At 46.4% G+C, this 26,525-nt stretch overlaps 1 protein-coding gene across 2 annotated transcripts in view; it reads right to left on the bottom strand.

Annotated features, from left to right (window-relative positions):
* LOC137436849 (uncharacterized) overlaps nucleotides 1-26,525 on the bottom strand; it is a 149,322-nt gene that overhangs the window by 108,300 nt on the left and 14,497 nt on the right. For both annotated transcript variants that reach the window (XM_078786435.1, XM_078786439.1), the window contains exons 2-3: nucleotides 10,190-10,319; nucleotides 857-1,068 (exon numbers count right to left, since the gene is read on the bottom strand). In XM_078786435.1, the coding sequence (XP_078642561.1) occupies nucleotides 857-1,068; nucleotides 10,190-10,319 (342 nt within the window). The remainder of the gene's footprint in view (nucleotides 1-856; nucleotides 1,069-10,189; nucleotides 10,320-26,525) is intronic.

Raw genomic sequence — 26,525 nt, 5'->3', positions numbered from 1 at the left:
TTTTCAGTGAGATAAAGCCATAATAAACTAGAACGGCATTCAGTAGAGTGCATACCCCTGCCAGGCTAAACAGTTTACATTTTGTATCCCACTGGTAGGCCAGATCTGCATTCATACCTTAACCAACCACTTGGGTATGCGGGTTTCTTCTGATACCTCAGGGAGATGGATGCCCCTGCCTTGCATAACCCCAGGTCACCTGTGGGCAAGGTGTAGTACCTGTCAGCCCCCCTTACCAGGGTAACGGTCTGCAGCCATGCGGTTTAAATGGCAGATGGCCCTTGCACATCTGGTGGATGAGAGTCCAGTTGACTCCAACAGCACGGGTGGAAGAGGGTCAATTCCCCAACGGCCAGCAGTGGGATGGAGAGGAGTGGCGACCCCCATCTATACCACACACTTACCCATGTGTACCAGCCATAGAAAGGCAATGCCATCATTGCGCGAGGATACTCGATATCATTCATTCACCAAAATCTAATCAGATTGTTCTGGTCACCTCCCCAACCCACCAAAACATTTTGTCTGAATCCATCCACAACGTTTGGAAATATCATTTTTGGCCCTATCTCTCAATGGTGAAGAATCACTTTAAAAATTCTCGTATCCTGTTCCAGGATCCGGATCTTCACGAAAACCAAATCAATTCGTCTTTGCCACACATCCAACCTGTCCACCTAGTTTCGTCAGAATCCACCTTTTGAGATATCCTGCTCACAGACGAACAAGCAAACAGATAAACAGGGTTGAAAACATAACCTCCGTCCACCTTCATTGGCAGAGGCAATGAGAGCATTTATAGTGAACTGGTTTAGTGTCATGAATGACACAGGTAGTTTCTCCCCACATGACTCACCTGTACAAAACTGCAATTCACTGAATCAACCGTGGGCTGGGGGAGTAGGCATATCTCCTCAGATGGTTTCACCTTCATGGAGGAATTGACTTGTGATGAAATTTCCTCAGTTTGCCCAGAGGAAACATCCACAAAACCTTCACCAGGAGACAGCACCTCCATGTTAGGCTCGCTGTCATCTTGCACATTGCATCGACAGTCATCTTGCTTTCCTGTGGGGAAGAAATAACTGAGTTAACTGGGTTGTGGCCCAATGAGCGCTCCACCCTCCACTGGTCATGGCCCGACAAGCATTTCATTGTGCGTTTAACAATAAGGATTAGGTCTCATCAGGAGACGGCAGTTTCTGCATATATTTCTGTACCCTTCGATATCCAATACATCTCGGTACCTAACTCATATTTAAACCCATCTATTCCTCCTGCTACCACTACCTTTCTAGGGAGACCATTCCATGCATCAACTACCCTAGCTGAAAGATCCCTGCCTCAATACTGTCCAAACTCTCATTTAGATTTTCAGGCTATTGGTCCTTGTCCTATAACTGTCTATTCTGCTGAAAAACTTTTGCAGTTATTTACTACCCTTCATTATCTTACCAATTCTGTCATATCCCCTCTTAATCACCTCCTTTCTAATGTATAAAGTCCTGTCTCTTTCAGCCACTCATCATAGCTTAGTCGTGCTCGCCCCTGAATCAATCGAGTAGCCCGATGCTGTACCCGATCTATGGCAGCTATATCCTTCTTCAGATGTCATGACAAACTGTACACACTATTGTAGATGAGGCTTCACTACATTTCTCGACACGACCTCTTTGGATTCAAAATTTTCCATGAAGAATTCAAGTTTTATACCCATAAATACAAATGCCTTTTGAAAATCTGAAATTACAACATCCACTGCCCTTCCCTCATCAACTCAGACAGAAACTATTTCATGGAACTCCAATTTGTTAAACATGACCTCCCTTTGGTAACTCCATGCTGACTCCCTTTACATATTACTTTACTTTACACACCTTTCCCACAACTGAAGTCAAGCCAACAGATCTACAGTTCCCCAATTCTTCCTGGGAACCGTTTTCATATAGTGGTGTTACATTTGCTACTCTCCAATCCTCCGGTCCTTGTCCCGACTCCAACGAGCTGTAAAAGATATCCGTTAACACCACGCTTATCTGCTCTGCCACCTCCCTCACTCTTGAATGCATATTATCTGCCCCAGAGCTTCATCATCCCATATATTTTGTGGCTGTTTCTTCACTTCCTCCATTCCTACTTGGACATACTCTAAAAGGTCTTGCACTCACCCCAGAGATAGACACTCTCAGCTATTGGAAGTTCCCCTGACTGTTCCAATATAAATGAAGAAGCAAAATAAAAATAAAAATAAACTTCCATAACCACATCATCTCATCCTCATCTTCATCTTCCACCAGTGTTCCTGTCCTATTCCTTAAATGACCCACATTTCTCAACCATTTCCTTTGCCCTTATATACTTAAATTATATCTTGTTGCTATGTTCAATATTTTTGGCTCTGCTCTTTTCATATTCCATTTTGGCCTAGCAAGTTACATTTTCTTAACTAGTCTCTGTTTCCTCCTATAGGCTACTGATGTGAATCTGACTCTGGTCCTGTTATTTTGTACTTGATGAATGCCTTCTGCTCATCCCCAATTACACTGCATACCTCCCTGCTCAATCACCCTGATCTCTTTCTGCCTCTACCTTTACCTTTACACGATAAAAAACAAGTACAAAAAGTTTTAATTAAAACAAAAGCCGCGTCGATGTTACACAATGCCTAGATGCAGCTGTGCCTATAACGTCGATGTTATAGGCACAGGACATTCCTATTGATTCGATTACTTGATGTTATTTTTGTGCAAAGTGAAAATATATCTCGGCAATTTCCCGTGTGTGGCGACGAATTTTTAATATATCTCGGCATTTTCCTGTCTGTTATTTCAGGCGGTGTATGACTGACCATGCCGCGATTTAAAAAATATATATCTCGGCAATTTCCCGTGTGTGGCGACACGTGAACGAAGCTATGCTCCTCTCTCCACATTATTGTGACGACGTATAAATTAAATATTTCATCGTGACGATTGTCATCAAATGGACGAATTTTTAATATATCTCGGCATTTTCCCGTCTGTTATTTCGGGCGGTGTATGACTGACCATGCCGCGATTTAAACAAAATATATATATATCGGCATTTTCCCGTCTCTTATTTCGGGCGGTGTATGACTGACCATGCCGCGATTTAAAAAATATATATCTCAATGGACTTGAAGTTACAGGCCTTTGAGAATTCATTTCGTTCTATAAAGGGCAACTTTCATTGGATTTTCTTCCCGTTTTTTTTCAACCGAGTCTAAAACTATGTTAGCGACTGTGAAAAATGAAATGATATATCGAATTTGATTTGAAATAAAACTGTGTGAGAGAGGAAGACACCACGGGCCTACAAAACAGGCCTCAAAGCTATGCGAGTTAATAAAATGGTGGATATTTGTTTATATGAAGCCTCTCCCACAATGGGTGGAGCTATGGTTCCCAGAATGGGTGGAGCTTTGAGGTTTTGTCTTCTCTGCAAGAACAAGAAGAAGAACAACAACAGCAGCAGAGGGCACTCTATGACCAGCGTCTTGCGACGCGGCTAAAAAGGAATGGTTTGTTTGTTCACTAACCCTTCAGCAAGAGTCTCTGGGTGACCTTGACTAATATTGGCATGCATTATTGTGGCCAGTGTCCTTAAGGCAAAAGGTGGGAGGGGGCAGGGTGGAGTCGGGGGGTCAGCATTACAATCTCATGGGGTAAGAAACGGGGGGGGGGGGTGATAATGAAGGACCACTACCACTGAAAGACATGGGGGCTAAATAGGGGGGCGGGGGGGGGGGGTATTGCACAGCAGTAAAAATGGTCTTTAAATAGCAAAAATCAACAATGTTGAATGGACCAAAGGTTTCATTAGAATGTCAAAAAGACAACAACTTCGAAACTGAAGTCACAAAGCCAAATATATGGCCAAATGTAAAAAACGGGAAGAATTGAGGTTTGGCACCCTATTTGGTGACCTTTTGAAAATCAACTGTACCATAAATTATATTGACATATGTATCCCTGATTCCCGCATTGTACTTCATCCCATTATGTATGGGATACAAGTTCTCGTACATTTATTCGTGATGATAAATAATCAGACTGCACATGAAATGCCCAAACTTCCATAATTAATGTCTACTCTGCTATATTTCAATAAGTAAAATGTTTACAAAGTATTTGGAAACATTATGCGATTGAATGCAACTTGTTGAATCCAAAGGATGATGTAGGGCATTAAAAGAACAGCAGTCCAGTCCCACATTTACCCTCATAGACAGCACTATAGTGTATTCCTGTACTTTTTCTTTATACACCTATTGTATTGTAGTGCAATTTATCTTTCATAATATTGATGAATTATACCGAGCTAATCAAGTCCACTGGCTACAGTAGTTTACAAGAGTCCTATATAAGCAAGCAAAACAGAGAAAAATTAAAGTTAGGGCGAGGGTAAGATTATGATTAGTACTTCTCAAGGTAAATCACAGCAAGAGAAACAAGGAAGTGAAAAAGCGTGCATATAAAAGCATGTCTATGTAAGATCGACACTGATTGGTTCATCAGACATGACTTAAATGGTAATCTGAACACCAATTGGTTTGGCTCATAGTCATCACTATATCTGGCTCCGATTGGGTGGAGCGGAATATAATTTACATAAAGAGCAATGACTCACCATTTGCACCAAAACCTTGGGATGGATGGGGGAGGGCGGGAAGAGAGGGGGGTTTCCCCGGGAGGGGGGGAGGAGGGAGTGGGGTTCCCCCAAAGCTGAGGACACGCCATTGCATATAAACCATGGACAGGGGTTGGGGCAACACCTTTGATATTTCCATGTTGACAGAGAAGGACAAAATGTAGGGTCCGAGGAAAGGATGAAAGTTGCTTCCAACATACGTAGATGTAACATACTCTGACCTCGGCTCAATATCTTGAACAAACAGTATCTGCGTTGTACTTGTCTGCACAGACGGGGTTGGCAACTAAGTGCCGTGCAATGACAGAAGAAGAAGAAGAAGAAGAAGTAGAGGAAGAGGAGGAGGAAGAGGTAGAAGAAGAAGAAGAAGAAGAAGTAAGAATAAGAATAATAAGAAGCAGAAGAAGAAGAAGAATAAATGGCCAACAAACAGAGTCGAGTCTTGTGGAAATGCTAGAACGCTGAATGGATCAGGGCGCAACAGAAAAAAAGAAACAGTAGCGAGAAAAGGAGAAACACCAACAGCAGGGATGAAGGACCAAATAGAGGCAGACGTGGCCAAACAATAGCTGTGTGAGGAATGAGTGGTAGGGAGGATGCATGGGGTGAACAACACGGATACAGAAGCAAACTTTCAGGAAGGAAAAGCTGGGAAATTTGGAAGGAGGTGGGCTTGGGGGTGGTTGGCAGGAGGGAGATGCAGTTTAAAATAAATAAATATAAAGTGCTGGGGATTGTTAAGAAAATGAAAATGTTGATTACATAATGCAAAGGGCAGTCTTGAAATGTATCAGACAGAATGATCTGGGGTGGTAATAAATACGTATTCTTAGGGGGATAAATTTTGAATCCAAAGAGGTAGTGTCGAGAAATGTAGTGAAGCCTCATCTAGAATATTGTGTGCAGTTTGTCACGACATCTGAAGAAGGATATAGCTGCCATAGATCGGGTACAGCATCGGGCTACTCGATTGATTCAGGGGCGAGCACGACTAAGCTATGATGAATGGCTGAAAGAGACAGGACTTTATACATTAGAAAGGAGGCGATTACGAGGGGATATGATAGATGGATAATGACGGGTAGAAAATAAGTGCAGAAGAGTTTTTCAGCAGAATAGACAATGATAGGACTCGGGCCAATAGCCTGAAAATATAGATGGGAGTTTGGACAGTATTGAGGCAGGGGTCTTTCAGTTGGAATAATTAATGCATGGAATAGTCTTCCTAGAAAGGTAGTGGTAGCAGGAGGAGTAGATGGGTTTGAGTTAGGTTCCCAGAGGTACATGGATATTGGCAGAAATTGCAGGAAGCTTGTGTGTAGATTGGTGATGGTTTCTGTTATTAGTGCAACATAGGAATTAATGGCCAAATGGCCCCCTTCTTCACCAAAGTTCCTTGTATTCTAATGGATTCCACATTTGCATCTACTGATGAGACCTAATCTTTATTGTTAAACATACTGTGGAACGCTCATTGAGCCACGACCGGTGGAGCGTGGAGCGCTCGCCGGGCCATAACCCAGCTAATCCTCTGAAATATTTAAGCTGTCTCCATTCCTATCTCCTACATATCTCCCCCAGCCCACGGCCGATTCGGTGAATTGCAGTTTTGTATAGGTATGTCACATAGGGAGATCCTACCTGTGTCATTCGTGACACTAAACCAGTTCAGTATAAATGCTCTCATTACCTCTGCCATCGAAGGTGGACGGAGGTTATGTATTCACCCCCACACCTGTTTGTGAGCTGGATATCTCAAAAAGTTATGGACGGATACTGACGAAATTAGGTGGATAAGTTGGATGTATGACAAGGTCAAATCGATTCGGTTTCCATGAAAATTCAGATCTGGAACCGGATACGAAATTTTTTAAGTGATTTTTCACCATTGATAGATAGGGCCAAAAACTATATTTCCAGCACTGAAGTTCACCAGAGAGCAGGAATAGACTGCAAACACTTAACCATTTTTTGACGTTTTGGTCCAAATATCCGCACATGCTTTCACTACATCCATCTACCAGAACCCTACTTTCTCTGAGCAGTATACTCGTTGGGATTCCTACAGCTCCACAAGATACAAAATTGCCTTGATCAACATCCTTGTGAACAGAGCTCAGACGATTTGCTCACCTTGTAACCTTCCTGCTGAAATGGACAAAATCATGAACATACTCGGTGACGATGGGTATCCGGAGTATATAATCAAGAGATATGTGCCCAAGTTTCTCAACACGACAAAGGAGCACAAGATCGGTCCTGACAAATGCCCGGTATATATCAGGATGCCATGGAAAGGACAATCATCACGAAGGTTTGAAGAAGAAATCAAACATATGGTATCAAACACGTACCTGGCTGTGAAACCTCGAGTAATCTTCACCTCTGCTCACGTCAGTAAACAAGGATGTGCTGCCCACCTCACAAATCAGCAATGTTATCTTTGAGTTCAAGTGCCGATGTGAAGCTCCGTACGTGGGCCGTACAACCATAAGGTTGGCTGATCGTATCAAACAGCATGTCCTCCTGGTGATTCGAGGAAAGAACTTGGGAGTGAGGACTCAAACGGTATGAGCAGGTAAGAACGTTTAAGGACCGTCGGGCATTTCTTGTTCTTCTGCCATTGCACGGCACTTGGTTGCCAACCCCGGTTGTGCAGACCAGTACAATGCAGATATGTTTAAGATACTGAGTCGAGGTCGGAGAACGTCACATCTACGTATGTTAGAAGCAACCTTCATCCATTCCACGGGCTCTACATTGTGTCTTCAAAAGGAATTTGTACATTCTGTCATTCTCGTTCACCATGGAAGTATCAAAGGTGTTCCCCAGACCGCTGTCCATGGTTCTTACGCAAATGGTGAGTTCTTGGCTTTGGGGGAACCCCATCCCCCCTCCCTCCAAGGTGTTTGTGCAAATGGTGAGTTATCACTCTCTATGTAAATTATACTCCACTCCAGCCAATCAGAGCCAGAGATAGTGACGACTATGAGCCAACCAATGGGTGTTCAGATTACCATTTACATCATGAATGATGAACCAGTGTCAATCTTACATAGACATGCTTAGACATGCACGCTTTTTCACTTCCTTGTTTCTCTTGCTGTGATTTACCTTGAGAAGTACAGCACGAAAAGCTCCAGTTGATCTTAGTATGTCGTGTTTGTTTTTGTGTATTTTAAAGAACTGTAGTACCAAAACATCTGTTCATTAGGATTAGTGGTGAGATTAATTACCATTGGAGTTAGTGCTATTTTTGAGCTGAGGTTCAACTTGGAGTTAGTACTACATGACAGACATCAAGTATGGTTCCGGTAAATAGTTACGGTTACTGCTCAGATTAATGCGTGGGGTGAACCCAAGGTGTATTTGTACCAAGATTAGCCTTGTTCGTGGGTGCTGTAAGGCAATCCATCTTCATTTTATACCTATCATACCATACTTTGCTATACATTTTCATTTGTCCTTCCATATCTCACATTACGCGTTCAGCACCATCCCATTACTGTAGACTGCGGCCGTATGGAATCTGCTTCACGAAATAAGGTGAATCTGGGTCGATAAACATGGAGTTACGAGCACTGAGTTTTTGCATCCTCTCCGCATGGATCCTCGTAGATTGCACTTCACAGCATGAGTTTTAATAAGAGCCAGACAGGTATGTATAGCGCTCTTGCTGTTGTGCTACGGTTCAATAGTGATTTGTATTTCAGTAAAGTGTGCTTCTAGTCAACATTTTTCCAATGTTTTTGGTGTTGTACGAAATTTAAAAAAATACTCATTGCAGCCGGAATACTGGAATTTAATGGTGGTCATTTTATTCTGAACTGTTGCATTGCTATGGGTGCTTTTCGGGTTGACAGTCTCAAAATGTTAGAATGTTGATTACATATTTTCTTTAAAGTACTGAACATGCTCCATTTGTCGAGTTGGGGAAAACAAAATTCTCATCAATAAGTTTCCTCTCGAACATTTTAATTAGCAAAAACGAGAAGGCTCTCTCTAGGTAGAGCGCATACCCTCCGCCAGGCTGAACAGTATGGTTTCTATCCCACTGATAGGCCGAATCTGGATTCGGATCTGAACCAAAATCGAATCTGCTTGTTCTTGTCACCTAATCAACTCATCCACAAAGTTTAGTCATAACTCCTCCACAACTTTAAAATATGTTATATATCGCTTTTCGCCTGATCTCTCATTGGTGAATAATCACTTCAAAAATTAAATAATTCTCGTATACGAATCCCTATTCAGATATTCACAAAAATCTATTTGATTCGGTCTTGTCACACACCCAATCTGTCCACCAAGTTTCGTCCAAATCCGTCCATAACTTTTTGAGATATCGTGCTTATATAATCACTTTTCGCCTGATCACTCAATGGTGAAGAATCACTTCAGAAATTAAATAATTCTCACCTCCGAATCCATATTCAGATCTTTGCGAAAATCGAATAGATTCGGTTCTGTTCGAATGACCTGTCCACCAACCAAGTTTCGTCCAAATCCATCCACAACTTTTTGAGATATCCTGCCCTATATCGTTTTTGGCCCTATCTCCCAATGGTGAAGAATCACTTTAAAGATTCTAGTAGCCGGATCCGAATCCGGATCTTAACCAAAATCTAATCGTTTCATCCTCGTCACATACGCTACATCTCCGCCGAATTTCGTCCGAATCCATCCACAAAGTTTTGAGATATCTTGTTCACAAACAGACAGACAAACAGACAGGGGTGAAAACATAATCTCCATCCACCTGTGGTGGCGGAGGTAATAACCCCACAAAAAAAACAGATCAGTTTACAATTTGGAATCCTATTCAATGAAGACTATCAGCCTGAAATATTGTTGAAAACAGACATGAACCCAGAAGGTATACCGACCTTGAATGTGAATATGAATCAATTTGGCCCTGGATGCGACACACATTGGTTTACTTAACATATCAAGAGGATGCGAGCCAACAAAGGTCCTTTGTCATGTTAGGAAACAAAAGGCAGACTTGTCAAACATGGTAATCACACAATTACAAATACAAACACCAACATCCCTAAGGCTTTTTAAAAGGATGGATTTGCCATGTTATGCCGAATGCACTGTGGTGTCCCATGCAGGCATGAGGTCTTGGTGTTGTGACAATAACAGGGTGGATGAACATCCAGAAGGAAACACCTCGTGAATGCAAAAGGTTTCAAAGGTAACAATATCAATTGTTCACCCGATACGACTGTTCAATATGCACTGTTTTTACAAATCGATAAAGGGAATATAGGAATATCCATCAAAATTATAAGCTTGCGCTTTGCTTCACGACAGATAATTCGTATTAAAATAGAACGAAAATTAAATAACAAAGTTTGAATCTGAAGGGGCTAACTGTTCAAACACAAGGTATATTTAAAAGGATTGACAAGTCATCTATGGAAGTAAAATTATGCACAAGAGCACAAATAGATGACATAATTTAAATTATGCGTTACATGAACAAGGCTGCTCTTCGAAATGCAATGCTTACCATGCACTAGTGAGTGCTCCTTTGCCTTGTGACAACGCAAGTCGATAGACGGCTTCTCCCCCTTCTTCTTCTTCGTTTTCGACGACTCCGAGATGTAGCCTTTTGCTTTTCGCTGTCTGAATGCAGCAAGCTGTGCAGGAAAGCGAAGGAGAGGTATAGAGTGAGATACGTGAGGAATATGCAGCACCACAACACGAGCATGGCTCTCGGCCAAGGGTATGGGCAGCGGGAACGACGGCATCACCCAGACAGTACTGGCTTTGCAAGTCCGATGTCCCCCCCCCCCCCCCCCCCCCTCCCCACCTCCCACCCTCCCTGACCCAGACTCGAGGGTATGCAAAGACCAAGCTCAACAAGAAACCCTACCCTAAACTCTCCTACATAATCAAAACCATTGGAGAGCTACATAGAAAAATACCAGCAAAAGAGAAAATATAAAACCATCCCCAAATGTTCCATCTTCCCCAGAATACGCTGACATTTGCTGCTTCAGCAACAATCCCTTCTCCCCACCCTTTGTTAACCCCACCCTCCCCTCAAACACACATGAATCCATAAAGCTTTGAGAGGATTTTCGGTGTTAGATGCAAAGCTATGGAAGAAAAAGAGTGATATGGAACAGCCTTAACAGAAGAGCCACGCATTCCAAACATAGGGCAGATGGATGCATTCAATATATCAAATGCATAATCATTTTTTATGAGCTCATGAAACGACATTCTCTGCAAAATGTTTGGCAAATAACATAGAAATAAAAAACAATTAATTACAAGGTAGCACGGGAACCAAAAGGATCATTGCAACAGATCAAGTTTTGCAATGTGAAGCACTGTACCAGGATATCAAAGTATTTTTTTTTCTTTTTGTAATTGGACGCTCGGCCATGTTAAAAACGTTTTTAAAATCGAAATATCAAACATTTGGACACACAATGCTCAAAGGCATTCATGTGGAATGATGGTCTACAATATGCAGAGCGATTTGTTGCATTTTCACACACATGCCTCAGAGCAAGTGCTGCCTGCACAAGGGCCCTGCCAAATCTCACCTTCTGCCAACAAAGTACACAATAATGCTTTGCAGTGTAAATGGATTCAATAATTACAGCATTATATAACAAAAAAAATAATTGGGCCAAGTGTCATAAAATCCGCACATACTTTTCTCAAATATCATAGTGCAGCAAGGCATCCGTGCCTAACCATGCCTGGCCTACTCAAGCAGATAATGCACTCGTCACTACATTATGATACACATGCAACCACGATACACTTATTACCTACGAGCAAAGGTACCCGGGATTGCCGGGCAATGCAAGGTTGCTTCGCTGATGGGAATATTAATAGAGGGGAGGGGGAGAGAGAGGGTATGAGGGGAAAGAGAGAGAGGGGTGGAGAGAGAGGAGGGAGGGAGAGGGGAAGGGGAAAGAGGAATGGTGGAAGGGAGAGTGGAGGAGAGAGGGAAGGAGTGGAGAGAGACAGAAGGGTGGAGAGAGAGGCGGGGAAGGGGAAAGAGGAAGCGCCGTGTCCGTGTCAGCGCCGTGTCCGTGTCAGCGCCGTGTCCGTGTCAGCGCCGTGTCCGTGTCAGCGCCGTGTCCGTGTCAGCGCCGTGTGCATGCCGTACAATAGTCGTGGCCAAAAATATTGGCACCCTTGCACTTTTTTCAAATTAATGCACCATTTCTTCCAGAAAATTGGTGAATTAAAAAAGCTTTTGGTATCCACATATGTATTTATTTGGTTTGCAGTGGAACAAACAAAAAAAGCTGAAAAAATTACGAAATCTTAGCTTATTCCACAGAGAAATCCTAAAATGGCCTGGACAATATTGTTGTGGATATGAGGATTGTATTTTTTTTATTGTGTGTTTTATTAATATTGCTTGATTCTGGACCCTCCTGCCTCCAGTGTTGTGTAAAGGTCAAAGGGCGTCCCATAATTAGTCCATAAAGCATACACGTCAGCCAATCATAGATTTCCCCCTGGTTGATAGTTATATCTTTATTATGTGTATTAGGGTAAGGCCTTGTCTTCCATTAAGATGACACTCCATTGCACTGCATTGAATAAGAGTAGATCCCCTTCCTTTCACTTTCCCCTTTCATCATTGCCAAGCCTCGATTGCCAATTACATCCCCTCCAAAACCACCATTGAACATGTGCTCGGGTCGGGGAAGAAAGGCGTGCCCGCCCGTCGTCATCAAGGGCGGAGCCAGAGGGTCACGGGACCAACCAGGGCCGAGGTGAGCACACCGAGGGGCGTGTCCTGAAGGCCGGCGGCTTGATCGCCGGAGGCGCTATAAAAGCGCGCGCGCAAGAAGAAAAGTGGTTGCGTTGAGTTGTTGGTGGTGAGGAGTGATTGGACCAAGAGAGAGAAGGGAGATCATCCAGCAGCGATTCTTGTTCAAAGGAGATCATCCAGGGAAGCACAAAGCCTGCTATTCGTCGCCTTGCTCGCCAAAGTTGGACCAAGCAAGAGAGTTGGGCAAGAAGCAAGCACGTTGTTCAGTTGTGTGGTTGGACCAGACGAGTCCTGGCAAAGCACGCGACGTCCCCAGAGCAGCCGCAGCCACAGCAGCAACGACAGCAGCGTGGGGCCTTGACGGCAGTTCCGGAGCAGGGCCGCGAAGGAACGGCGGCTGCCAAACGCGCCGATCGTGCTGCAGTACCGGTGGACCTTCCTCTCCCTCCAGCCATCCACCTCCCGCCAGTCCTATCATCATTCCCCGCGTGAGTCTGTCTTTGTTTGTTCTGTCCTGGGTATTTAATTAAGTTTGTATAAGCTAGGTTGCACTGTCTAAAATCTTCTGTAAATTATTTTATTATCTTTCCTTCTCCTTGGTTACTTTGAGCCTGTATATAGTAGGAATAAATTTAGTAGTATTTTCAACCTTTTTTTTCGTCTTCTTCTTCTTCTTCACATCCGTGTCGCTTTTGTCTTTTCCATATTGAATATCTGTGGCGCGATCCGGCCAACGTTCGGGAATCGGGTTAGTCGGGGTAGCTGTTAGGCCGCGGTGCCATCCGCTCGGCAAACCAACATCCGTATCCGCGGGCCGTAACAATTGGTGTCAGGAGTGTCGGATTCGGACCTGGGACTAAATTTATTTAGCCCAAATTTTGGAACACCAATTGTACTATTGGCCGTAACAATTGGTGTCAGGAGTGTCGGATTCGGACCTGGGACTAAATTTATTTAGCCCAAATTTTGGAACACCAATTGTACTATTGGCCATAACAATTGGTGTCGGGAGCGGGGTCGGACCTGAAGCGCGCGTAACGCGCTCAAAATTACAAGCTGCTGAAATTGTTTTAAAGAAAAAAAACCGAATTTTGAAATCGCGCCATGGCTAGTCAAGGCGATCGGATGCAGGTGGGTGAACTAGGAGAGGGGTTAGAAGTAACCCAGGATCAGAGGGAGGAGAACAATGAGGAGGTGGTTGAGGAGGTTTCAGGCGCGCAAAATGGCGCCTCGCACATGGCTACGGCGGCCGCACCCGCTGCACAAGTGGGAGAGATGGCCCAAATGCAGGCCCTCATGGAGCAATTTATGGCGCAAATGCAGGCGTCCCTCAACCTGCAGAGGGACGAGACGAGGGCTCAGAGTGAGCAATTGGGGGCAATGAGGGACGAAGCGAGGGGTACCAGTGCCCAAATTGGGAAAATAGACAGCAAATTTGAGGGATTAGACAGCAAATTTGAGGGATTAGACAGCAAATTTGAGGGATTAGACAGCAAATTTGAGGGATTAGACAGCAAATTTGAGGGGTTAGACAACGGGATAAAAGAAGTAAAGAATGGGTTAGCGGGGCTAGAAAATAGGATGGAAGACAAATTGCGGGCAATAGGGGAGCAATCCGCCCGGGAAATCAAACAGATGGGGAACCAGATAGAGGAGGTGAAAATCGGGGTAGAAGCCAAATTGGATGCTCAGAGGGATGAATTAGGACAGATGAGAGTGGCATCTACAAAAGAGATGGAGGAGATGAAGGAGGAGATACGACGAGGTGTAAGTGAGGAGGTCTCGGGGGTACGCGAGGAGGTAAAGCGAGGGGAAAAGCGTGTGGAGAAAGAGGTGAGAAATGGGACGGCAAAGTTACAAGGGGGCATAGAGGCCCTGACAGAGGAGGTGGAACAGCTGACGGTGGGACAGACGGAGTTAGCGGAGCAGGTACAAAAGAACACTGCGGTACTAGGAGGGTTAAAAGCGACACAAAGAGACATCAAGGACGACTTGATAGCGACGAAGAGGCAATGTCAGATGGTAAGTGAGGGACTGACAACGAGGTTGGACGAGGTGACAGAAGTAATGGAGACGAAGGACCGGGAGGTGAGGACGCACATAGAGACGGTCAATGTAGCCTTAGAGGACGAAATTGAGGAGACGCACCGGGAAATAAAAGAGGTGAAGCAAAAGTTAGAGAAGGTGGAAGAGGGGGTGAGTGAAATTAAGAAGAGACGGACAGAAACTAAGAGAGAAATACAGGAGGAGGTGATGGAATATGTACAAGGTCGGTGCTCAAATCGTGATGATGTGCTCGCTGACCAAATAAAGAGTTTGCAGGTGGCGAAGGAGGTGCGGAGACGAGGTGCCAAGGTGAGTGGCGATATATGCGGAAATGTATATGATGTGAGGGGAGCTTCAGTCGGCTTGGGGGTTGCTTTGGATCCGGGTGTTCGTGAGAGGCCGTTGGTGAAGTGTGCGACAGGTACGGAGTGCGAAAGAGGAGGTGTGCGAGAATGTCCGACTCTGGGGTGTGTGAGGAAAAAGTGCGCGCCGAGGAGTGAGTGTGCCGTCGAGAGTGAGTTGGTTGTTGCGCGTGTGTGAGGGGGCACATGGAAGCGCGGGATGGGGAGTGTTACAAGGGATGTAACGGAAGCATGCACGCCTGTGGTGAGTGTTACAGAGGGTGTAACGGGAGAGTGTGCGCAAGAGGATGCGCGAGAAAGGTGTGTAATGGACGGGTGCATGAGGAAAGAGTGCGCTGTCAAACGTAAGGAAGAATGCACACCTGTGGTGAGTGTTACGGAGGGTGTAACGGGAGAGTGTGCGCGAGAAAGGTGTGTAACGGACGGGTGCATGAGTACAGAGTACGCTGTCAAGAGTAAGGGTGAGTGCGTGACCGAGTGTGGAGGTGAGAGTAGTAAGAGTGACACGGAGCGTGAGTTGGTTGTGGCAGGTGAGAGAGGATGTACACCTGGAATGGAAGGATGCACACCTGGAATGGTAGAGCGTGTGTGGGAATGCACACTTGAGTTAGTAGTAAGGCACGTGGTTGGGTGTGCAAGTGAGACCACACCTGTGGTTGTCACCGAGGAGGTGACCGAGAAGAGGGCGCGAAGGTGTGTTGGTGAGGTGTGCGAACAACGAGTGTGTGCAAAGGTGTGCGGTGGTCAGGTGTGTGACCAAGTCTGTGAGCGAAAGAACGAGTGCAATAGCGAAGTACGCGGGGTGTACGGGCGGCGTTGGAGCACCGAGCTCGGTGAGGGTGAAAGGGGTAGCGTATGCGTGTGAGCATGCAGGTGAAGCATCGACGGTAACCGGGTTACCGGTTAGAGCGACTTATAGCCGAATCTGGCCCTCGGTGCGCGCCGGGCAGCTTCGCGTGCCGCGAGGACCAGCGGGGATCCGAACCACGGCGGTTTCGAAAGAACCGCCATACGCGATCCACGCCGGGCCGCGCTTTGAACGGCCGCGTCCGAGCTCCACTAGGCGGAGCGGGCAGCCCGATAGGAAGGGTCGTCATGGCGACCCCCTTTTGTTGAGGCGTTCCGGCAGGTCGAGATCGGGCCATTGGATGGCTCCGTGCCGAGGTGGTGCGTGGGATCTCGGCCCGTGTAAGCCCCCGTCCCTGCACCGAATGCCGGACGCATCCAACCGCCGGCACCAAGCAACCCGCATTCATTGCTCGGCTTTACGAAGCAGAGCTTTGGAAACGAATTGGCGCACCGAGAGGCTCAAGTGAGTAGACGGGTGATGATGAGGATAGTGTTTTGGACCCGAAATTAGAAAAAAAAGCAAAATTTGAGGATTGGCAGTAAGGATTGGCAGACGATTGGCAAATTTTTGATTTGTTGCATTTGGACGAGCAAAATTGGTAGTGGCAGATGCCCGATGTGGTGGGATGGCAACTCTGTCATCCCTCACAGCGGGGGCAAAGGAGCACTAGATTTATGGGGTTTGACAGTGAAAACTAGCCCGGGAGGGTTAGGATAAAATGATAGGGACCTAGAAGATGACCTTAGGTAACGTTAAGATTAGTTAGTGACAATGATACCTGTAGTGGGGATGCAGGTAGGTTAGTGTGGATGATAATGACATGGTATGTGCTTAGTTTAAAGGGAAGACGGGGAGCACTAAGTTAGCAGGGCACCAGGTAGATTAGATGATGCCGTGTGTAAGGAACAGGTGTGATTGCACAGGTGTGCAACTGAACAGGTGTATGGAGCAGTGTTTGAGTGAGTGATGGTGATGAGTATTGTGCTGACCAAATGGTCCAGGAAGGAAGGAGGGTGCAGGTGGCACCAGGTGTGATTGCACAGGTGTGCAACAACAGGTGTATGGAGAATGGTTGTGTGGAATAAATGGTAGTGTGGAATATCTGGAGTATTGGAATGGATGGTCGTGGAGTGAGTATGGTGGAAACTATGGAGTGGAGTGGATGGTGCGAAGGTGTGAATGGGGGAAGGATGGACCCCCATCACGAATACCCGGGGAGGGTAGTGTAAGTGTTAGGTAGAGGGTATAGGTAAATTGTGGTTGGATATTGGCATCTGTGGTGCGGGTGGAAGAATGGTGATTGGATGGGTGCATTAGTGTTGTGGAAATGGCTGGGCGTGTAGCCTGTTAGTGTGTGTAGTTGGTTTGGGCACTCTACCACTGTGAGGATGTCGGCCAGGTGAGGCCGCAGGTGGGCTCTGGGAGCCGGTAGAGTTGTTGTGGATGGGGCCCGAGGATCCGGAGAACGGACCCGGGTAGCCCAGTGCCAGAGGGCACCGAGGGGTGACAGAGCCAGGAGGGGCCTTCCCCAGTTAGATAGGTTAGGTGAGGAGCTAGGTAAGCTCGGGTGGCAACTGCAGTGGTGGAGGTGTGCAGGTGGGTAGACCTGCTGGGAGAGCGACACGACCCAGCCCGGAAATTGTGCAAGGGCACCGGGAGATGCATCGGGGGAGTGAGACCCCAAATTGATGAAGCACCACAGTTTGGTCAATGGGAATTTGGTTCTTAAAACCATATAGAGTAAGTTGGCCAATGGATTGGCAGGGGAAAGACCCCAGGTAGTGTAAAGTGTGTTAATGTCATTTAGAGGACTAGGGCATGCCCGTACTATATCTATATCTAAAATTATATCCCCCCCTCTATTTACATGAAATGGTTTGGTCCATGAAATGTTTTGGTTCATTCGCAACGCCAAAGCGAACGGCGAACGCTTTACATGAAATGGTTTGGTGCATGAAATGTTTTGGTCCATTCGCAACGCCAAAGCGAACGGCGAACGGCTTGCGAGTACAGTGACAATCCCCCCGGGGTTTTTATTAGTTTTAAAACATCGTTTAACGCCAACATAGCGCCAACATAGTTTGCAAACGTGAAATAAATGAATACGCTCTCAAATGTGCCATCCGAGGCAGAGTGTGTCCGCCACGTTCGGCACACGCGATAGCTCGCTGCTCTCTGATTGGTTGAATCGTTTTTTGGACATAGCTCGGTAAGTAATTGTCCGATTAATATGAAACCTTGAAAAGGCACATCCTCGGGTCCCCAGCAATATACCTGGCAAGTTTAAAGTATATCGGACCCGTGGTTGTCGAGAAACAGCGGTCACAGACAAACAAACGTACAAACGTACAAACGTACAAACGTACAAACAAACACACAGAGATTACTGGAATTATAGATAGATAGTTAGGATTAGGAATCTCCTCGCACCATCTACATCCACTCACCTGGGATGACGTACCTCCACACCATGCCATATTTTATTATTTTTATTTTTGATGCAAATGTTTTGGATTGTGAGACGCATCATGACGTGGGTGTGACATTGTGCTTTGTTGTTCCATCTCTTCCTCCTTATGAGGATTGATGATGAATTTGGTGATGGCAAATTGTGGATAGAGGGATTGTGAAGACGAATTTGGTGTAGGGGAAATATGGGGAAGACGTGACAGTAGTGACGAATTTGTAAATGTGTAGATTGTTGTACATATGGGGTAAGGGCAAGGGTAGTGTAGGTGACATGGGGGGGTGATGTACGGTAGGGACGAGCTTTTCTCACTTCGCTCTCCGTACGCACTTCGCCTTGCATTGCCTTATTGATGTGTACCCTTGTGACCTTACCCCTTGCTCATCTGTCTCTCCCCCCCTTTGTCTCCCACATGAGGACCTGTGCACCACTGGGCGCCGAGGGGAGCGTGCGTGAGTCCGCCATTGTGCGCCCGGAACTCCCAGAACCAGCTGTCTGCATCGATGCACCACATGATGGACCAGATGTCTGTGGCCGAGCAGCACTTATGGACCCCATGGGTTGGGGCATGGCCCCTCTGCTGGAACCGGCCATGAAGGCCCGAGATCTTGCTGGCGGACCTTGATCACAGGGCACCGATGCCCCACAGGTGAACCACACTAGTCGGCCCCTGTGGGCCATAAATAAAATAAAAATGGACACGTTTGGGCAAGTTTTATTGCAAATAGGCCGCCAGCAAAGAAAATGACAACATCTGGAAGAGACCAATAGCCAGCAGAGGGAGCCGAAGAGCAAGAGACCACCTGCAGGGTTAGGGGTTGTTTTTATTTTCATGACCAGTGATGACTGTGCACCGATTGGTGCTTGAGGGTGTGTTGGTGCGTTTTGGGTGCTTTCATGCAGGGCAGACTCTCTCCCCCCCCCCCCCCCCCCAAAAGAACAATCACAGGCCCTGGGTTGCGTTTTGTAAATAAAATAGCGTCATTGTAAATAATGCTCCCCACCGTCAGTGTATAGTTTCAAGACCATTCCGCAATTCGGTTAGCTGTGGGCGTGAGTCTGTTAGGTAGGGTGCAATGGAGCAGCGGGACATATTTATTTATGTTTTAAAACTGTCGCACTCAGGGTCAAGTTAAAAGTAGAGGGAACTACACCTACGTGTCACACTAAATTAAAGTTATAGGCCCGGAACGTGCCTAAGAGTAGGAGGGTGCAGTGCTGTGGATATGAGGATTGTATTTTTTTTATTGTGTGTTTTATTAATATTGCTTGATTCTGGACCCTCCTGCCTCCAGTGTTGTGTAAAGGTCAAAGGGCGTCCCATAATTAGTCCATAAAGCATACACGTCAGCCAATCATAGATTTCCCCCTGGTTGATAGTTATATCTTTATTATGTGTATTAGGGTAAGGCCTTGTCTTCCATTAAGATGACACTCCATTGCACTGCATTGAATAAGAGTAGATCCCCTTCCTTTCACTTTCCCCTTTCATCATTGCCAAGCCTCGATTGCCAATTACATCCCCTCCAAAACCACCATTGAACATGTGCTCGGGTCGGGGAAGAAAGGCGTGCCCGCCCGTCGTCATCAAGGGCGGAGCCAGAGGGTCACGCGACCAACCAGGGCCGAGGTGAGCACACCGAGGGGCGTGTCCTGAAGGCCGGCGGCTTGATCGCCGGAGGCGCTATAAAAGCGCGCGCGCAAGAAGAAAAGTGGTTGCGTTGAGTTGTCGGTGGTGAGGAGTGATTGGACCAAGAGAGAGAAGGGAGATCATCCAGCAGCGATTCTTGTTCAAAGGAGATCATCCAGGGAAGCACAAAGCCTGCTATTCGTCGCCTTGCTCGCCAAAGTTGGACCAAGCAAGAGAGTTGGGCAAGAAGCAAGCACGTTGTTCAGTTGTGTGGTTGGACCAGACGAGTCCTGGCAAAGCACGCGACGTCCCCAGAGCAGCCGCAGCCACAGCAGCAACGACAGCAGCGTGGGGCCTTGACGGCAGTTCCGGAGCAGGGCCGCGAAGGAACGGCGGCTGCCAAACGCGCCGATCGTGCTGCAGTACCAGTGGACCTTCCTCTCCCTCCAGCCATCCACCTCCCGCCAGTCCTATCATCATTCCCAGCGTGAGTCTGTCTTTGTTTGTTCTGTCCTGGGTATTTAATTAAGTTTGTATAAGCTAGGTTGCACTGTGTCTAAAATCTTCTGTAAATTATTTTATTATCTTTCCTTCTCCTTGGTTACTTTGAGCCTGTATATAGTAGGAATAAATTTAGTAGTATTTTCAACCTTTTTTTTTCGTCTTCTTCTTCTTCTTCACATCCGTGTCGCTTTTGTCTTTTCCATATTGAATATCTGTGGCGCGATCCGGCCAACGTTCGGGAATCGGGTTAGTCGGGGTAACTGTTAGGGCCGCGGGGCCTCCGCTCGGCAAAACCAACATCTTATCCGCAGTCCGTAACAATATTATTGGCACCTTTTATAAGTTTTTAGAAATAATTAGATTTCAAACAGGTGATTCTCCTTTACTTTGGAATTGAACTCACCTCTGGTGAGTTGCAAGTGCCTGCAATATTTTTAAAATCACTCATTCAACCAGTATGAATAGGGAAAAGGAGTCATTCTGCTGTTTTGTGTCTCTATGTGTACCGCAATGAGCATGGAGAAAATAAAGAAAACCAGATAATTGGCTGAGGAGGTCAGACACAAATTGTAGCCAAGCATGGACAATCTCACGGCTACAAGTCCATCTCCAGAGACCTTGATGTTCCTGTGTCCACCGCATGCAATGTTGTCAGGAAGTAAAAGGCCCATGGCACTGTAGAAATCTTCCCTGGACGTGGCCGAAAGAGAAAAATTGATTGAAGTTGGCAGCGAACGATTGTTCAAATGGTGGAGAAAGCACCTCCATCAACTGCCAAACAGATTCAAGCTGACCTTCAGACACAAGGTATGACAGTTTTAACTCGCACCATCCATCACCAACTCAATGAAAGGGGGTTCTGTGGTAGAAGGCCCAGGAGGACCCCACTGCTGAGAGAGACATAAGAAAGCCAGACTGGAGTTTTCCAAAACACACCTGAAAAACCCAAAATCCTTCTGGGAGAATGTCCTGTGGACAAATGAGACCAAATTGAAGCTTTTTTGGCAAGCACATCATCTCCATGTTTACAGAAAACAATATAAAGCCTTTGAAGAAAACAACACCTTCCCTACAGTCAAACATGGAGGAGGTTCAGTGATGTTTTGGGGTTGCTGTGCTGCCTCTGGCACTGGGTGCCTTCAATGTGTGCATGGCATCATGAAATCAGGAGATGCCCAAGGCATTCTGGAGCACAATGTTCAACCCAGTGTGAAAAAGCTGGGTCTCCGTCAAAGGTCATTGGTCTTGCAGCAGGACAATGACCCCCAAACACACTTCAAAAAGCACCCGGGAGCAAACGCTGGACTGTTCTGAAGTGGACAGCAATGAGTCCAGATCTAAATTCCATTGAACACCTGTGGGGAGATCTGAAAACAGCAGTTGGTAGAAGGCACCCTTCAAATCTGTGAGAACTGGAGTGGGGAGGGGGCAAAGTAAAAAAAACAAAAACATATGGACACTGCTAGGACTTCCAGGAATGAAGTCGGTATTTCAAAAAAGTGGATCTGGGGTGAATTAACGGGGGTAGAAAAGATCAAGGTTTTGGATAGGGGAAGATAAGACATGGTGGTGAACAGCTGTTTTAAAGACCTGGAGGGAGGAGTGGGATTGAAGAGAGTGAGGGAGTTTATTCCACAGCTGGGAGTAAAGAGGAATGAAAGAGTGAAGGTGAATAGAGAGTCTTTATTTTTGCAGTTTAACCATAAGAGGGTTGCTGGCAGATCTTGTGCGACCTGTATGAATATTTGGGGGACAGGGCACAGTCAGAGCTGGGTGAGCTAGGCCGGAGAGGAGTCGGTAGAAGACCTAAAGACCACCAACCTGCCTGCGGTGTGTGAATGGAAGGCCTTCGGAGTTATCTTCATCGCGGGAGATTCCAATGATTCTGAAAGCTTTGGTTTCAACAGCGTGAAGCCGAGCGAGGTGTGAGGCAGGAGCACAGGCCCAGAGCGGAGAACAGTATTCCATTGAGCTGTGGATGAAAGCCTTGTATATGGTGAGGAGCTCAGGTGTGCCAAGGAAGGACTTCGCACGATGGAGGATGCCAAGTTGGCGACTGGCTTTCGAGGCCAGCTTGGAAATGTGGTTTTCCCCAGGAAAGATCATGGCAGATAGTGAGACCCAAAAGCTTGAGTGACAGAACTTCTTGGAGAAGATTGTCGAGAAAGTATATGGGAGGGTTGTCCAGTCGGTCTTTTCGGAGAGTCAAAGTAAGAGTTTGAGATTTGTCAGGATTGAAAGACATGTTCCACTTGTTTAACCAGTCTGTGATTTTGTCCAGGTCTGCAGAGAGTGAGGAGGCTGCAGACTGCTGATCTGAGGGATGAGGTATGGAGCGGCAGAGAGTGGAGTCATCAGCAAAGAGATAGAGAAGATTTTCCAGAGAGTCGGAGAGATCATTGATGAAGGCCAGAAAAATGACAGGGCCCAGAACACTGCCTTGGGGAACTCCAGCCTGAACAGGAAGGGGAGATGAGAGAAAACCATTCAGGGCCACACATTGACTACGACCAGAGAGGAAGTCCGCAGGCCATGAGTGGAGATTTCCATGGATACCATAGGAGGAGAGTTTGGTGAGCAGAGCGGGGTGCCAGACCGTATCGAAGGCACGTGATATGTCAAGGGAGACAGCTCTGATTTCCTGTTTGGCATTAAGGACCTCGATCTATTGTTGAGACAGCAGAAGCAGCATGTCCAGAGTAGAGTGACCTGGCCTGCATCCAATTTGATGATCCGAGATCAAGCCATTGGAGAAGAGGAAGGATTTGATGTCAGAAGCGATGATTAGTTCCATGACCTTGCTGATAATTGGGAGCAGGCTGATTGGTCTGTAGTTGCAAGGATCTGTTTTTGCACATTTTTGTGTAAAGCGGTTATGTTGGCTGATTTCCAAGCAGATGGCAGATGACCTTCAGCAAAAGAGAGGGTGAAGAGAACAGAGAAAGGGTGAGACAGAGTGGCAGAGCAGGATTTTAGGACACGTGGGCTGATGCCGTCTGGTCCAGTTGCAGAATCAGAGTCGAGGTTTGACAAAAACTTCTCCAACTGGTCAGGAGAGGACACAGAGTCCCGGAGTAGCTGGGTTCAACTGGGAAAGGTGGGTACAGAGAGAGATGGGTTCAGGACACAATATTTTGAGGCAAACACAGAGTTGAGGCATGCCGCTTTGTCACGTGCGGTGTCAACTGTGTAGCCATTTGCGGTAAAGGAGGGGATGGAGCGGGAACAAACACCAGAAACAGATTTGACCAGACGCCACCAGGATTGGGAAGAGGGAGACAGGTTTGAGAGTTCAGTCTTGAGAGTGGAGAGAGATTGTTTCCTGGCTCTCCTGAGGGTGGACACACACTTGTTCCGAGCTGTGTGAAAGGAACTGAGATTTCCTTCATTTGGATTAGCCTTCCATTAGGTGAAGGCAAGTTGCTTCATGACAACTGCCTCACCACAAGCTTCAGTGTACCATGGACGGGAGGAAGGGTATGACAACTGAAGACGAGATGGGATAAATGGGTGCATGAGAGAGAGCAGTTTACTTTGGCAGAATTCCCAGGAAGAGTTGATGTCAGAGGCAGTAGGGATGGGAGACCAGTCCAGATTCATTGATGGCTGCTTGAAAACCGTGCCAGTCAGCCTGAGTGAAACGCCAGACTCGTCGGCACTGAGGAGGCTCTCTGAGAATGGCCAGAAAGATGTCCACTATAACAAGGAAATTATCAGAAGAACCGATTGCAACAGAAGAATAGCAGCAGACATTTGCAGGGACGTGAGTCATAACCAAGTCTCGAAGAGAAGATACTCCATTGACTGAGATCCGGGTTGGGAAATCCGGGAATTACAGATTGTGTCAGTCCCAGTGAGTCGCAGAAGTCCTTTGCTGAGGTGCCATGGTTGGTGTGAGAGGAACCCACACCCAGCCAGCTGGCATGATGACAGTTGAAGTCGCCACATATAAGGAAGAGAGAGTTGGGATGAGTGGATAGAAGTTGGTCCATGTTGTCAGACAGGGAGATGCATAGAGTCATCACTGTTTGGAGGACGGTACAGAACACATGAACAAAAGGTGGGAGCGGAGAGGAAGCCGTAGCCAGAGGTACTCCTGGGGGTGGGGTGGAGAGGGCAGTGCAAGGAGAGTGAGGAAGGGAGATTTTCATAAAGATAGCAACCCCACCACCAGGACGAGGCTCAGGTCTATCATACCGGAGGAGGGAGTAACCAGGAAGAGATATTATGGAATCAGAGACATCTTGAAGGAGGAAAGTTTCTGTTAAGCAGATTACGTCTGGTTTGTCAGAAGCAACCTGTGTGTAGAGATGAATCAGGTTTGAGCGAAGGCCCCAGATATTTGAGGTCCATACCGTTAAGGAAGAGGGAGGGGGAGCATCGGCTACAGGACAAGGGAGGGGAGGGGTATGGAAAGATGAGGAGTGAGAGGGGGAGGTAGGGAGAGCTGTTGATAGTGTGTCAGACATTGCAGAAGAGTTAGGAGAAAGGGAAGGATGAGGAGGACAAAAAGTTTGATGGTGATGGGATGAGGGACAGTGAGGAGCTGTTTGGGGGGGGTGGGGGGGGGGTGGGGGTGGCAGAGCAAAGTCGAAGGTTGGAGGAAGTGGAGGTATGTGATGGAAGAGAGAGGAAGTGGGGAGGAGGTAGCTTTGAGGCGGATGGGGGAGGGGGGAGAATTGGAGAAAAATAGTTGGGGGGGGGGGGGAAGATTAGAAAGGGAGGGGTGGGGGGGGGGAGTTTTGATGGGGAGGGGTGAGGGCGAAGTTTTGAAGGGGAGGGGGGAGTTTACGTTGGGAGGGGCAAGGGGGGAGCTTAGGAGGGGAGGGGTGAGGGAGGGGCTTTAGAAAGTGGCTGATTAATGAAAAACGAACATTTATTACAAACTGGGTTTATTGTGATTTTAAAGTCAGATATCCGTTTGAAAACGATAGGGGAGGGGTGGAATGAAGATGAGTTTAGAGAATGTAGAAAGGAATGACTAAGAGATTGAATGTTTTTTTGAAATGGAATGATTTGATGAGGAAATTGAAAAAAACCCTTTTAAATCGGAAGAAAAACAGCATGTTGTAATAAACCACTGAATAAAACACTGCAGGGAAAGGTTTAAACATATTTAAACAAAACTGTGAAAAACAATCTGGGAAAAGTCCCTGAAGTGAGGGTGTGGATCTGAGAAAGGAGAAAGGGTTAAATGAGATGGAGGAAACTATAATTGGAAAGGCGAGTTTCGGCAGGAGATGGAAGGAAGAGGTGGAAGAAAAGGAGATAAAGGGAGTGGGGCGAGACAACAAGCTCACGTGGGGGCCCGCGAGGAGAGAAGGAAATAATCAAAAAATAATAATTTTATTTAAAATGTTAGACAAAGGGTAAATGTTCAGGGAAGTTAGGGGGAGAAGAGAAAATCTAAGAAATAAGCAATACGGCGAAGGAAATAATTTAAAATTCACAAAACACCGACGGGGGAAGGGAAGTCTCAAGTTACCAGGCCCTGCCCGCGGTGCGAACAGAAAACGATTAATTATACACAAGTCTGCACGAATTGCAAATCAACACTAACTAGAAACACACCGTAACACATACACAATAAAATACCGAGTGGAAATTTGACAAAGACACGAATGGGAAAATACTTAAAACTTTGATGCCGTGCAGAGGTCGAAGTCGCTTCCTTGCTTGAGGGACCGGAAGCGATAGGATTTAATGTTAGGATAGGATAGGGCCAAAGCTGGCTGTATTACCTGCTGCCACCGGCCATGTGCCACTTCTTGCTTGTTCATGGGCCATAAAGACCCGAAGACCAATGATTCATGGCCAAATGGACCAAGTGTCCTTTCATTTTATTGCTTCTTGGGCCAAGGTTTATTATGAAGGCCACACGGGTCAATAAGACACCTGTTAGTGAGGTCATGTGGGCCTTTGTGCAATTGTTTTGGGCCCTCCAGTTCACAAAAAGCTCATATTGTAGAGGTGCCATTGGGCTATTAGGATGAAGTAGGAATATGGGGGTAGTGTTGCGGTGTTGAGGGTTTGAGCCGAGCGGCGTTGAGGGTTTGAGCCAACGCTAGCGAACGGAGGTCACTAGCGAATTTTTGGGTTTCCCAGGAAAGGGATTCCTGCGACAGAGTTGTTATCGCTGTGACAGATCAACCTGCGTGTCAGGTTTTGCGGTCGATTCCGAAGAGAATCGGTGGACTGCCGTTACGTCTCGAGTACGGCCGTCGGCCATTTTGACT

The sequence above is a fragment of the Myxine glutinosa genome, chromosome 1, assembly GCF_964187855.1.
Source record: "Myxine glutinosa chromosome 1, kmMyxGlut1.1, whole genome shotgun sequence".
Lineage (NCBI taxonomy): Eukaryota > Metazoa > Chordata > Myxini > Myxiniformes > Myxinidae > Myxine > Myxine glutinosa.
The sequence above is the reverse complement of the archived record's forward strand: the minus strand, read 5'-3'. Positions and strand labels throughout refer to the sequence as shown.